Source organism: Herpailurus yagouaroundi, unplaced genomic scaffold (assembly GCF_014898765.1).
Source record: "Herpailurus yagouaroundi ecotype Mexico unplaced genomic scaffold, PumYag 186, whole genome shotgun sequence".
Classification (NCBI taxonomy): Eukaryota; Metazoa; Chordata; class Mammalia; order Carnivora; family Felidae; genus Herpailurus; species Herpailurus yagouaroundi.
Window position 1 is genome coordinate 44625501 of NW_024412417.1, and position 14818 is coordinate 44640318.

General features: G+C 52.6%; 1 protein-coding gene across 4 annotated transcripts in view; it reads right to left on the bottom strand.

Moving 5' to 3' along the window:
- The window catches only part of COL22A1 (collagen type XXII alpha 1 chain), a 258511-nt gene that overhangs the window by 144621 nt on the left and 99072 nt on the right, over positions 1–14818 (bottom strand). For all 4 annotated transcript variants that reach the window (XM_040494491.1, XM_040494492.1, XM_040494493.1 and 1 more), the window contains exons 13-17: positions 13621–13674; positions 12572–12616; positions 11301–11354; positions 9342–9386; positions 12–65 (exon numbers count right to left, since the gene is read on the bottom strand). In XM_040494491.1, the coding sequence (XP_040350425.1) occupies positions 12–65; positions 9342–9386; positions 11301–11354; positions 12572–12616; positions 13621–13674 (252 nt within the window). The remainder of the gene's footprint in view (positions 1–11; positions 66–9341; positions 9387–11300; positions 11355–12571; positions 12617–13620; positions 13675–14818) is intronic.

Genomic DNA, 14818 nt, shown 5'->3' on the forward strand with positions numbered 1-14818 from the left:
TGCCTGCTTACCTGCTCTCCTGTCTCCCCACGCTTCCCAGGGAATCCATCCAGGCCTCGCTCCCCCTGGAAAAGGAAGGAAAATGAAGAAATGAAGAACCAATGTACATCTCTGGGGTCAGGGCCATGATCAGGGAATGCAAAGGTTTTTAGCGTCTTACTCTTCTAACCTTTACTCTCAACCCAGCATCTTTGGATACAAGACACACACACACACACACACACACACACACACACACACACACCAGGCTACAATATATGTGCATCGGGGGTCAAAGTGCATAAGTCAAAGGTCAGAGAAACCAGATCCCTATTCCCTGCTTTGTATTTCCCAAATCTGTGACCAAGGGAAGGCCATGTAGCCTCTTGGAACCACACAGTCTCTTCATCTCCTAGGGTCCAAGTAACAGACTTGTGGGGTTTGTGATGCAGTTAATAAAACTGAGCATGTCTTTCTCCATTCATTCATCCAGTGGATATGCATGAACGTCCACTACGTCCCCAGGGCCTGGAGTTAAAAGTGAATTGCTGGCTAACGGTAAGCGATCATTCACGCATCCATCCAACACCCGCCCACCTGCTTGCGTTCAAGGCTGGACTTGTCTTTCTTAGCTGTATAATCTCAGGCAAGTCACTTCGCCTCTGAGGTTGTTTCTGTTGACCATGTGTCACGGGGATGATGATAACCCCTTCCTGGGAAGACACCTATGACTAAGGGATGAGATAACCTATCCAAAACACCTGCTTGTGACAGGTGGTGAGCAGATGCCGCCATCTTTCTCCCGGTTCTCTTGAGCCAAAGTCCACAGATGTTGGTGTGTTCCTCTCATGGGATAACTCCTTGTCTAATGTCCCCAGCTGTGTCTTCTCCCCACTGAGAACTCAGCTGATGACGGGCGGGGGGGGGGGGTCCATGCTAATATGAACATTCTACTAAGTGCCACCCCAGCCACCATGGCTTCCTTCTCAGAGTCTCCCCGACATGGCAGCTTCTCTCACTTCCACAGGCTGTGCTTACTGTTCCCTCTGCTGGCTCCTCAGCACCCTTCAGGGCTCACTTCAAAGTCATCTCTTTGGCCTTTTAATTCACATTAGACACCCATCCTTCCCCAGCCTGTCTCACTGTGTCCCTCATTTTGCCATTAATTCGATGTGCATCTATTACCTGTGTCACCATCCTTCTCGCTCATGTGAGGCCTGAGGTGTGTTCACCCTTCCCGTGAGGGCACCCCCCACTGCCCAGCCCGGAGACGTGGTGTGGCCCCCACTGACATTTATTGAGTGACCAGAAGGCTACACGTGAAAGTTCTTTTGACTGTATTTCTCTATAACTGATCTACGAAGTTGTTCTTTCTTTGCCTTTTTGTTTTCTATTTTAAAGGTTGGTGTATCTTTCAGGATGTCGCTTTTCTCTGAATGATTGAAGAGTCTTGGTCTTCTGCTTGTTTTTGCCACACTGGTCCTATTGGCCTGCCTGCAGGGAACGAGTCACCTCCCTGCAGCTCACAGCCAGGAACCACAGGGTCCGGTGGACCCGACAGGGGGGAGGCATCAGCTTTTCTTCTTGGTCTGAATGCTTCCATTCTCTCTGGCCATTGCTGGGTACCTGTTTTCTCTGTTAGTCTGGGGGCAAACACTGACGCTTCCCACGGGCCCACTGAAGCAGAGGTCAGGGGAGGAGCCACCCAACTCAGCATCCCCAAGCCAGGGCCCCAGTGAGGCACCGATAGTTGCCCCAGGTTCTTTGCTGCCCACAGCCCCGGAGCGGAGCCCGGGGATCATTCCAGCACCTCCCCAGCTCTGCAGCTTGCTTTGTGGTTTCTCTCCCGCATCTAAGTAAACTTATGCATACGTGTTCTCTGCCCTTCAGAAATGATTTCAAAAGTTCTAGAACAATGATGTACACCTTTCCATTTTCAAGCATGATTACACATTCATTCTCTAAAAACGTCTCTTTGTTACATGAGCTCTGGGCGAACAGAGAGGATTTTTCTCTCTGCCAACTAATTCCACATTAGTTACCAACGTTCTCGTCCTCCACCTGCCATGAGGTTGGCAGGTCCGAGGGAAGACCGTCGATGAGGAAACGGGGGCCCAGATGGAAAGCCACTCAACCCCGGCAGGATGTGCTTGCATTGACAACAGAGCCTGGGTCTCTGGACCCTTCCCCCTCTATTTCTACTGCCCCTGGGGCCTGAGCAGAGGACACTGGGGGATCATTCTGGTCTCTCCCACTGAACTGACAAGGTCTCAGAACCCATGGAATCCAGTGCCTTCCCTTTATAGGTGAGAAAACTGACCTTAGGGGTATATCTAGTCCAGGGTCACACAGAACCTGTGTGACAGTGGCAGGCCTGAAGACAAGGTCTCCTGATGGCCAGCCCAGAGCTCTCTTCCTTAGACAGGGCCAGCCTACTAAATGTCACCCCTGAATGTGGCACTTCCCCAGGGTTCAGCAAAACAAAAAACCGTGTCAACTGAGTACAATTTCACAAGGTCTATCACAAAGCAGAGGGCTCTGCCTGTTGCTCAAGCCCCATTTCTTACTCCCTTGCACCTGCACATCAAGATCAGTGAGGCCCAGAAGCAAGATTTCTCCCAGCAGCAACTCGGGAAAGCCACAGGTGAGCTCCAGCACCAGCTGCCTGTCCCCAGCCAGCACACGGAGAGCAGGGCCAGGTGGGACACAGCCGGAGTGCCGACAGATGTGTGTGTTCACCAGCAGGGGGATGCGGGAAGAGAAAAATGACCAGGCCAGGGTGGATGAGGGGAGAGAGAAGCTGAGGGAGAGCCCAGACACCGACAGACAGAAGACAGCTGTCCACGGAGCAGGGTCTCTAACCGAAGTGCCTACAGAAGCCCAGCTGAGGCATGCGACGGGAAGCAAAAGGGAAGAACGGGGCCGGAGGCAGAACTAGAAAGGGCATGTCCCATGTAAAGTCTGAGACTTAGCTTTGTTTTGCCGTTGTATGGTTTTGTTTGACTTGTCACCACTGTACTGACCGCATCAGCACAACAGAGGACAGGGTTTGGACAGCTGCCCACCTGCTTGGTTCCTGGCAGACAGTGGCAGCGAGGGCCCGGTGGTGGGGGGGTGGGGGTGTGCAGAGGTACAGGGAGCCGCAGTCAACCCCAAAACTCAGACTCGAAGCCTGGCTCTCCCACATCCCAAGCTGTGTGACCTTGGACCAGTCACTTGGCATCTCTGACTCTGTCTCTCATCTATAAATACAGCAGCTACCTCTTAAGGCTCTGGTGAGAATTGGGTGAGCCAATCAATATCTGCAAAATGCATAGAACAGTGTGTGGCATGTGGAAGGTGCAACGTTAGAAGCTAGTTAAGCAGAGCAGAGTGGCTACGCAGGGTGGGGAAGGAGAGAAAAATCAACCAGAGACAAGGGGCCAGCAGAGTCAAGTTCACAGGACAGCAAGGGCTGTGATGTGAACAGGGGACTGAAGCTGGAGGTCAGGGACCTGAGTTCTAATGCTGTCTTCCACCAACGTGGGCTGCTGCCTGCAGAGTCTACCCTGCTCTGAGACTCAGTTTCCCAACTGGGTTGAAATAACGAAAAGCGAGGACAGAAGAAAGGTGGCTGTATTCCCAGAACCCTAAGACCTCTTCCGACACTCACAATCCTTAACTGACAGGGACGTGTGTGTGCACGCAGGTGCAAGGGAACCCGTCCTCATCCCGAGCACCTTCCGGGCACCGGGGGCCGAGGCTGGCTCTGTTGGATCTGACAGCCCTTCAGTCCTATGAGACTAAGTGCATCATCCTGGGTCGAACGACTCAAAGGAGGAATCACTCCTGCCTGCAAAGCTCCGAGGGCCCCTCTCCATGCCAAGCCCTCCCGCTGCGGTTCTGGATCTCTGACACCAGGGGGAGCGCGTCCCCCATTAAAGCGGGAAGCCACCCTTGCCCTTGATAAATCTCAGGTCTGGGTGTTGGTGTGCAGGTCAGTGTGGGAGGGGCGTGGGCCATGTGTCTGCTGGGCACGTGCCATGTAGACCCTCACCCAGTGAAAGGGGGAACATGCCTCTGTGCACCCAGCATGTCAGGGATGTTCGCCAAACACCTGTCACAGTGAGACCCAGTGGGCAATTCTTCCTGCCCCCCCCCCTCCAGAACGAGGAGGATTGAGGGGCTTCTCTAAGGCAGAGGTGGCGGCCGGTGTCACCAGGGAGGATCATGGCTTTTGGCCCTTCAAAACTCCCATTCTGTTAACATGTAGGGAGCCCCTACCAGGGGCCACGTCCTGCACTTGCCTTCACAACTCGCTCATCCAGGCCCTCAGAGCCACTATCGGAGGCAGGCACTGCTAGATCAGGACGTGGGGTTAGAAGCCTGTGTGAGTTCCCAGAGCCAGTATGGGCAGAGCCAGTCTGAGAATCATTTTTTTTTTCTTATTCCAAAGCTGGTGCCCTTACCAGTTTCCTTGGGTGCCATGCCCTGGCTCCTGTATCCCCAAACCAGGGCATTTCCCCCTGGGCCTCGGGAGTGTGAGTGTCACATCCATCCAAAGCTGTCCTGGCAGCCCGGTTTTCCAGACAGAACACTGTATCCACCTTCTGGCTCCTTAGTGACCCGAGTCCCCTTGCAATCTGCCAGCTGTCCCAAGCTCAGTAGTCCCTGGACAGTCCACTCAGGCTCTACTGCCCCCTCAGTTGCCAGGATGCCCTCACACCTTCAGAGCCTCCACGCCTTCTGGAAGAGGCTTCAAGAAAGGGCAGTCCCCCGCCTTACAGAGAGCGCCCACTGTGTTGCTGTCTGAAGGTGGCCTCGGTAATGGACGGGCAGTGGCTCTCCGCGGCCTGGCTCCGAGCTGCGCAAGGCCAGGCAACTGATGGGCCTGTCTCAAAGGGAGATGGAAAGCTCCTTCTTGCTGAGGTAAGAAATCAGAGAGGTTCGCGAGAAAATAAACTGTTTTAAGTACCCATCAGATACAAGACCTGGAAAGGAGCCTGCGGGATGATGCAGTCCAGGCTTCTTGACATCTGGGAAGATGAAGGTGCAGAGAAGGGGCCAGCTGTCCTCAGAGCTGCCCAGAAAGTTAGCAAGGAAGCTGGAAACATACCCGAAGCTGAGCTTGCATAGCCCAGGCTCGGGCTCCCCCCTCTCTCTATCTTTTCCTGTCTCTCTCTGTCTCAGTCTCTGTCCCTCTCTTTCTGTGTCCCTGCCCTTTACACATGGCACATTATTTCCCAGCATTCTTCTACCCATTTTATAAATCTTAACTCCGTTGATCCTCCTGGTGGCCCTCATGTAACACAGTCACCCTCAGCGATGAGGGACTCTGAGGCTCAGACGTTAAATAGCTCTCCAAAGGTAACACGGTCTGCAGGGCTCAGAGCTGGGGTTCAAACACAGGCAGGCGGGCTCCAAAATGGTGCAGGACTTCCTCTATGCCACGATGAGCTACCTGGTGCAGCCCGGAGAGACCGAGGCCAACAGGGACACTGGCTGATGCCTCTCCTGGACATCATCTGGAGGTGGCCCTCTACTTCCTGAGCTGCCCTGTTAGAAACCTGCAGGGGGCTGGGCTATGGCCAATCTGCAGAGAGAGTTCAGGGGAACATCACTTGTCCTATGTTCCTGGTACCACTTCAGGCCTGGTGTGCCGTGGAGGGGAAAGCCCATGTTGGAATTGAGGAGCTCCTAAGCATTCTCTCTCTTTATAACGGGCCACGTGGCATCAGGAAATCATGGCCTCTGGGCTCAGTTCCCCATTCGTAAATAAGGAGAGATCTCCAAGCTTCTTTCTGGTCCTTTCCAGATCTGATAATTCAGGATTTTGATAGAAATGCACCATTTCTTGGGGCGCCTGGGTGGCTCAGTCAGTTAAGCGTCCAACTTCAGCTCAGGTCACGATCTCACGGTCCGTGAGTTCGAGCCCTGCGTCGGGCTCTGGGCTGATGGCTCAGAGCCTGGAGCCTGCTTCCAATTCTGTGTCTCCCTCTCTCTCTGCCCCTCCCCCATTCATGTTCTGTCTCTCTCTGTCTCAAAAATAAATAAACGTTAAAAAAAAATTTAAAGAAATGCACCATTTCTTGGCTGGACAAAAAAGCCTTAACCTAGACTCCCAAAGCTTGCTGGAAAAGCAGCCCCATGCTGTACGGGAAGAAGCTGTTACTTCAAAGCAGACTTTTGGAAAGAACAAACTCCTGCGTGTGTACAGACTGAATTTCCTCTAAAGCACAGGTAGGGAAAGGAAATATTTGTGGAAGTGTCAGTTATGTGCTGAACACGTATCCAACCTTCCAGCCAGCTTCAGGGAAGACATCAGTATTTCCGCTCTGCAGATGAGCAAACTGAGGCTCTGGTACATCAAGTGGCTGTCCCAGCCCACGAGTGACAGAGCTGGCTCTCACGAGGCTTGTGAGTTCTGTCCTGCAGTCTTCACTGGAACCCCGGGAAACCCAAACTCACTGGTTCAGCGGGAGCTGCTACAACCAGGAAGCTTGGAGGAGCATCTTTCGGATGGCGCTGTGTTCCTGCTCTGGGCGCCCCGTGCCTTCTGTCCATGGCATTTCCTAACTAACGTGACATGGTCCACGCAGCGTCCTGTTCACCATCCACTCCTGTGACATCATCTAAGCCCGAGTGCTAGAATGCACCTTCCGAACCCATCCTATGCATTCTCCAAAAGAGTCCAAGTTCATCCACCTGTTAGTGAAGGCCTTCTGTAATCGGAGATCAATCCTGGTTTCGGCATCAGCTCCTCTCGGGTGCCCAGTGCCACACCAACGTGTCAGCGGATGAGGACTGGTCATGTGCTTTGGGTCGAGGGTGCCCCCAGGGAGCAAGGACCCAGAGACAAAGGCAGCCTGAGCACTGTGCCCAGTTTGCGAGGGGTCTACACGTGTGTGTGGGAAAGACACGTGGATTTGGTACAAATGACTATAAGGGCCCTAGGGGCGCTGAAGTGGAAAGGCCCCAGTAGGAGCTTGAGGGAGACTGCAAGTGGAGGCCTGTTTTGAACCCCATGCCAGGGCACAGGCCTTGGTCCCTGACAGTTCCCTCAGGTGACAGCTAGGGTGGAACTGTGCAGGTCTGGGCTTTCATCCAGAATCAACGTTGAGCTCACTGTGCACTTTGGAAGCCTGGGCTTCCCTCTCTCCGTTCTACGGCCCAGCCCTATTACAGGCTTCGTTTTCCAAATCCTGCCTGCTCTCAGGCAGGGGCTTCAAAGCAGACTCTGAGCTGCCTCTCAAGCCATACCACCCTATGCCTGAATCTCCAGTTATTCCAAATGCCGTCTTTCAGGTCCCCAAGAGGTAAACAAGGGAGCAGAGAGCCACAGAAAGGAGCTCTTCTGGTAGACAAATATGTGGGACCGTGTTAAAACTCTCAAAAGAGGGACGCCTGGGTGGCGCAGTCGGTTGAGCGTCCGACTTCAGCCAGGTCACGATCTCGCGGTCCGGGAGTTCGAGCCCCGCGTCAGGCTCTGGGCTGATGGCTCAGAGCCTGGAGCCTGTTTCCGATTCTGTGTCTCCCTCTCTCTCTGCCCCTCCCCCGTTCATGCTCTGTCTCTCTCTGTCCCAAAAATAAAAATAAAAAAAACGTTGAAAAAAAAAAAACTCTCAAAAGAACCAAGAGACACAAATCCCGCTGAGCATGGGGTAAGAGACGTCACACGTCACTTTTTAAGTTATAATGCCTAAAATTTAAATTTTTTTTTTAATATTTATTTAGTTTTGAGACAGAGAGAGACAGAGCATGAACAGGGGAGGGGCAGAGAGAGAGGGAGACACAGAATCTGAAACAGGCTCCAGGCTCTGAGCCGTCAGCACAGAGCCCGACGCGGGGCTCAAACTCACAGGCCGTGAGATCATGACCTGAGCCGAAGTTGGACGCTCAACCGACCGAGCCACCCAGGCGCCCCATATAATGCCTAAAATTTAATATGCACACAGAAATCATGCTTTGGAGCCTCAGGCAGGGTACCATGCTAGCTCCTGTCTCCCTTTACTCTAAAGAACCTTTTGGAAAAGCTACATGGCCATGTGTTTCCAGAGCCACAAACAGGTTCATTTTCTTTGACTGGTAATCTCATTTCCAGGACAGCAGCCTAAAGAAATAACCCTACATTTGAAAACTAAATGACTAAATATAGCTATCGGTTTAAAAATATTCACCCAAGCATTATTTTTAACCACGAAAAACTGGAAACAACCCTAAATGATCAATACTAGGGGGACAGGCACATAAATCATGGTCTATTCATGCAATGAAATGGTATGCAGCCATTTAAAATGAGTCATAAAAACCCTACAGCAGCCTGGGCAAAAATACTGCATGTAGGGACAACAGACAGGACGGGTTGCAAAATCGAATATATTATGTGCGTCTCTGCAAAAAGAAATCAGATCTATAGGAACATGTCCTACAGAAAATGGGCCAAAGCGTTGCCCATAGTTGTACCTGGATAGCAGGACTAGGGGCTATGTTGGGGTTTTTTTTGGGTTTTTTTTTTTGTTTTTTTTACAATTTTCCAAATATACTGATACAGAATTAAAATAATTTCAAAATGTCTTATAAAACTAGAGGAACATGTACTGCTGAGGACAGAATGCGGTAGATTCTGAAAAAGCATCTGGAACCTGACTCAGCATGGGAGGGCCGAGTTCCAGCTCTCGATCTGAGGGATGGGCCTGGGCAGAGGCTCCCAATGCCTTATGGGCAGGTTGAGGTCGGGGGTGGGGGGGGTGCGGTTTGCAGTCCTGTTTCCACCCAGCTGAACAAGAGCACAAGTGGAAAGTTCTGGCCCAAGGGTCCCCTTGTGGTAACCTAGGGCACAGAATGAAGGCACGGCGGCCCTCAGCCCCACTCCAGGGTGCCGGCCACGGTGGGGGTGGAGCCTCAGCTTGGGTCAGTTCCCAACCCCTGGTGAGAGAGACTAAATGGGGGTCCCCGACACCACGGCGGTCACCGCGCACCCTTCCTTTGGTTTGGGAATCAGGGTAATGGAGAAGCACAGAGGTTATGTAACTTTGCCAAGTGAGATGTGAGCCCACGGCAGCAACCAGAACTTTCTGAGTCCCAGGCTGGGCTCTCTCAAACCCTCCTGGCCTGGAAGCCAAATTCTGTCTGTGTGCTGGACTATAGTCCCTGCAGGTACCGAGCCCACGCCCTCCTGGCCCAGAACTGACATTTAGGGTGGGAAATTAATGCCCCATCTGCACCAGCCTTCACCTGCCACATGTGCACACACACACACACAGGCACCCATGTGCACACACACACGCGTGCACTCACAAGCAAGCACAGCGTGGGCAGTCCCAGGCACCCTCCTCCTCTTTCTATGGAAAGCTGTGGTGATGCGTTGAGGCAAACGTAAATACCTTTTCTCCTCGGGCTCCCTTTTCACCTCGTTCTCCTTGGACACCCTGTGGGAAGAGGGGTAGATCAGAAACACGGCTCAGCCCAGCTGCTCTGTTCTGAAGGTCTGGGGGCCCACAGATACCCTGCCTGGGAAGGCAGTGAAGATCCCGTCTCCCAGGACTCTCTCTGTACAGCATCCTGTGCTCCACCCATCAGGCCTGGGCACCTAGGTCCCCACCAGGGTGCGAGGTGAGCTCTTGGGGCCGGTTTTCTGGCTGGGGTTCTCCAGGTCCTCCAGACTAGGCTTGAATATACCTGGCCCCTGAGCTGGCCCGGCCAATGGCAGGAATGTGGCTCTGAAGTCAGTCTCCCCTGCCACCCAGAACCTATGATCCCATCATGAACATGAAATCCAGGTCATGAAACCTGGGTGCCTTAAAGCCACATTCTTCCACCTCCTCTGGGGAGAGGACCCCACCCTGTCGCGTCCACTCCACCTTCCTGAGAAGCAACACCAGATCCTATGCTAAGAACGCCCTCCACTCTGTGAGCAGAGTTGAGGGACGCATCAGCCAAGGCGTGGGCTTCTCTGACCACGGGATATAGACACAACCGCTACCCCTTGCTCCGCCCACAGTACCCTCTATCCCCTTCACCAGGCTTTCCTCTTCTCCCAGCACTAAGCCCCATGTGACACCTCCTCTGACTCCCCCAAGGAGAATGTGAGCCCCCAGAGGGCGGTGCCTTCTTTCCTTCAATACTGCACCCCCACACAGTCTAGAACATGCCTGCCACTTGATATTCATAAGCACCTGCTGAATGAACACATGAGTCAGTGAGTGACTGCATCAATCACTTGGTTAGCGCCAGAATCTTGTAGAAGTTCTGCCGGCAGGCTACTGCCCACACTAAAAAAGCAGGAGCTGAGAATGATACGGAGCGTCTGCTCTTCTCCCGTGTGCCGGGTCCGGAGGGAGATGCCAGGGCCACCAGCACCAGCTGATGAAACCTTCTCCTGGGAAGGCTCGAGGGCCAGGCCCACAGCTCAGTGCACAGCCCCACTGGAGAGGTGTGGATGCGTTACTATGGGAACCCCCTCTGGTCCCCACTCTCTCCTCTCATTTCCTGGAGAAAGGATCCTTGGACATTCTGCGGAGAAGATGCTAAAGGTTTCCCAGGCCCTATTACCTATTCTAGGAATAACACCTACACCTTTGTCCCTGGAGAAGAGGCACAGGGCCAGAACCACAGGCCGCTATCCCAGAGGGCAGAGGCTCCATGGCCCGCCCAGGCCTCTGGGGGCAGCTGGACATCTGTGCCATTTTAATTCCATCCCAATGCCTTGGCCCGTCACACAGAGATCAGAGGTGTTAAAAGTCTCCCAAGGCAGTGCCGGCTGCCATGCTTGAAAATGGCCTTTAACGTTGCTTCTTTTATTTGGAGAGAGTCTCAAATCTCTTACTGAGAACCAAAAATATGATGAGACATCCACGAAGCCACTTTGCTCCTTATCCATCACGTCTATCTGCTCATCGCTTGCTTCAAGGGGCACATGGCTACTGAACATTCATTGTGGGTCTAGCATTGTTCTAGGGGCAGGGAATTGACAGACTCCACACCCCTTCTGGAGTGGCAGACTGGACCAGCTGGGGAAAAAAAGCTTCTTTAGCTCGGGTGTCAGAAACACCTGGGCTGCTGGGTAAAAATGCAGATTCCCGGACTTCCCCCAAAGCTGCTGTGTCACTGTCTGGGAATGGTGTCCTAGAAGCGTGCATTTAAACGACCTCCAGGAGGTTCCTAAGGGCCATAATGTTTCAGCATTTCTGGTAAGAAGAGACACCAGCACCTCACTGCCATTGACACGTGCCAAGGCAGCTGGTCCTCTGTGTGCAGACTCTGGAGGGGGATTCGCCAGGGGTCTGGGTCCCAATCCCTGGAGAAGAAAACAGAAACCCTTCCAGAGACAAGCCTTTACTTACAGGAGCTCCAACGTGTCCAGGAGGCCCGGGGGGTCCAGGTGGTCCTTGGAATCCCTGCAGAAGAGGGTTCCCAAGAAAGGTGTGGGAAGGGGAAGGAGAGGCAGAAACAGAGGCAAGACCCAGAGACCCCTGCTCCTCACCTACCGCACGCTGCCCCCTTCTGCTTAGAGTTCATGCCACCCCCCCCCCCCCTTGCCTGGTGGAGCAGGATTCTGCCAGGACTCACTCCCTTGTCTGCTCAACTCCGAGGAACAGCTGGAGTGTGGCCTCCGAGCTATAATGAACCATTTCCATTTCCACTTGCCCTGCGTCCCACAGCCTCCCCACCGTCTGGCCCGGATCTGTGCCCAGCTTCAGAGCAACCTGCCTGATTCCTGTCGCTCATCATTCACACTCTGCCGTGGGGCCTGCAAAGCCCGGGCGAGTCCTGACAAAGCCGAAACAGAAGTCCGCAGAGCCCTGAGGCTCCTCTGCGGCCTGGACCTCGAACTGCTATGGATTTTAGGCAACGAATTTGGAAATATCTATTAAAAAATCTATTAAAATTAAAATGTGCATTTCTTTAGGCAAAGGCTTGCCAAGTTTTGTGATCTGTCCTATTGAAATAAAATACAGTATGTAAGGAGAAGCATGCACACACACACACCCACACACACACATGCATTTATTACCATATTGATTTTGGTGAAAGACCATTGAAATTAGAAATAACATGTAGGGCCATCATAGGGAAAAGGTTTTGTAAATTATGATGCACCCACGTCATGGAATGAGGTGCACTGACTGAGAGAACAGGTGTGGAAAGAGATCTCTAATCTGTTGTTAAATGAAAAAAGATAAACGGGAGACAGTGGTATGCTTCACTTTTTTTAAGAATTTAGGAAAAATCATAGATGTGAGGATATACACACACAAGCGTGCGTGCTGTTATACAGGAAGCCTTTGTGGATCTATTCTGCACCGAAAACAATTGGTTTTGCATCAAGATTTATCGGCTGGAGGGGCCCTGGGTGGCTCAGGAAGTTAAGCATCTGACTTTGGCTCAGGTCTTGATCTGGTGGTTCTTGAGTTCGAGCCCCGCGTCAGGTGAGCACGAACCCTGCTTCTCTCTCTCTCTCACCCTCTCTTTCTCTGCCCCTTGTGGGATTCTCTCTCCCTCTACATCCCTCCCTCTCTGTCCCTCGCTCCCTTGCACCCTCTCTCTCTCTGTCTCAAAAAAAAAAATTATCCGCTGGAAACATCAGAGGAACAGAGCCGAGAGTGACACTTACCCGCATTCCCACCTCTCCAGGAAGCCCTGGCTCTCCCGGCTCCCCCTGCACACACAAAACAGGGTCAGTCACAACCCACCGGGACACAGGCCCAGCCAGGCCAGGGAAGCCCAAAATCTCAGGGGCATCCGTGTCTGGAATTCAAACCCCATCACAGACACAAGGTGGCCGTCGATGCAAGGAGACCCAGGCTGCCCTGGGAGACTCGCCATGAACAAGGGAGTTGGTCTTTACCCCACGCGGCACATCCCAACCCCCTTGCTCCTGCTGCTGGAGGTCAAGGGAACTACATGCAGACACAAAGGTGGAGAAAGCATAGTGACAAGGAATCCCCTTGTGCATGGAGGAGACTGGCCACCAGGAGGGGAGCCGGAGGGGTCCTGCAGAGCACAGGACCCCTCTTTCTCTCCCGGTCTCCACCCCAGACCTCCTGTCCCGGAGTGCTAGAGGCCACGGACAGAGGAGGGGCTCACAGTCAAGGCTCCCACTCTGAGACCTGCTCACACGTGCTGGAAATCACAAACGGAGCACGAGGAGGTGGAACACAGAACCCGTCTCTCTTTGGGTTCCTGGTGAGGACGATCCCTTTTCCCCGGAGCAGACTGGCCCGCCCGAGTAGAGATCACTTTTCATCTGGGTTTCTGGGGGTTGTGTCACCTCAGAGGCAGGGGATGCGGAGGGGGAGTCTGGGAGCTGACAAGAGGGAGGCTGGGGGGTTGGGGCATGTGCAGGGGACGGGGTGTATTCTCAGCTGCTCCTTGAACTGGAAATATGCACGAATCCCCCACTTTGGACCTGGACCTGGTTGCAGGTCTGGGCACAAAGACAAGACCTCCGTGCAGAGAAGCTTGTCAGCTAAAAATGGCTTCCAAGGACACACAGGCGGTGCCTGGTGTCATTGAAGTGATTAGGCTGACCCACAGGGACCTGGGAAGATCCCGGTATGAATGAGCCCCAGCTCAGGCTTGGCCCTGGCAGAGGCCACCGCCCTCAAGGACATGGGCTCCGAGCAGGCGGCTGACTGTGGGGAGGGGTGGGAACAGACGTACCCGCATGCCTTTGCTGCCGTCTCTCCCAGGGGGACCGGGCAGGCCCAGGGAACCCTGGGACAGAGAAAGAGAGCAGCAGTCAGTGCAGGATAAAGAGCACAGGAAATGCAGATTCTCGGGCTTCACCGGAAACCTACCGCATCAGATGGGGTCCGTACACACCTGACAGCCCCACGCCCCTCCCCAATCATAGTGTGGCCCCTCCTCGCTCCAGGCTCAGAGTCACCCATCCAAAGCACAGTGTCTTCAACCTGGACCCGATCGATATCTGGCTGGATGCTCCGTTGTCAGGGGGCTGCCCCGGGCATTGCAGGATGCCCAGCATCACCCCTACACATCAGCAGCACTCCCCAGTGCTGAAAATCAAACGTCTCCAGTTACTGCCAAAGGTCCCCAAGGGGCAAAATCGCCCTTGGCTGAGCACCACCGGGCTAGAACAGGTATCTAGAAGGATTTCTTAAGCTGGGGCACACTCCATTCTTTTTTTAAAATTTAAGTTCTAGTTAGTTAACATATAGTATGATAATGGTTTCAGAAGTAGAACCCAGTAATTCATCTCTTAACACCCAGTGTTCATCCCAACAAGTACCCTCCTTAACGCCCATCCCCCCTTTAGCCCAACCCCCACCCACCTCTCTGCAGCAACCCTCAGTTTGTTCTCTGTATTTAAGAGTCTCTTATGGTTTGTCTCCCTCTCTGATTTTATCTTATTTCTCTTCCCTTTACCTATGTTCATCTGTTGGGTTTCTTAAACTCCACGAGTGAAATCATATGATACTTGCCTTTCTCTGACTTATTTTGTGTAGCATAATACCCTCTAGTTCCATTCACGTTGTTGTAAATGGCAAGATTTCATTCTTTCTGATTGATGAGTAGTACTTCATTGTATATATGGAGTGTGTATATGGAGTGTATATGTGAAGTGTATATGTGGAATGTATATATGGAGTGTGTATGTGGAGTGTGTATGTGGAGTGTGTATATGGAGTATATATGTGAAGTGTATATGTGGAATGTATATATGGAGTGTATATGTGCAGTGTATATATGGAGTCTGTATATGGAGTGTGTATATGGAGTGTGTATGTGGAGTGTGTATATGGAGTATATATATGAAGTGTGTATATGGAGTGTATACGTGGAGTGTATATATGGAGTGTGTATATGGAGTGTATATGTGGAGTGTGTATATGGAGTG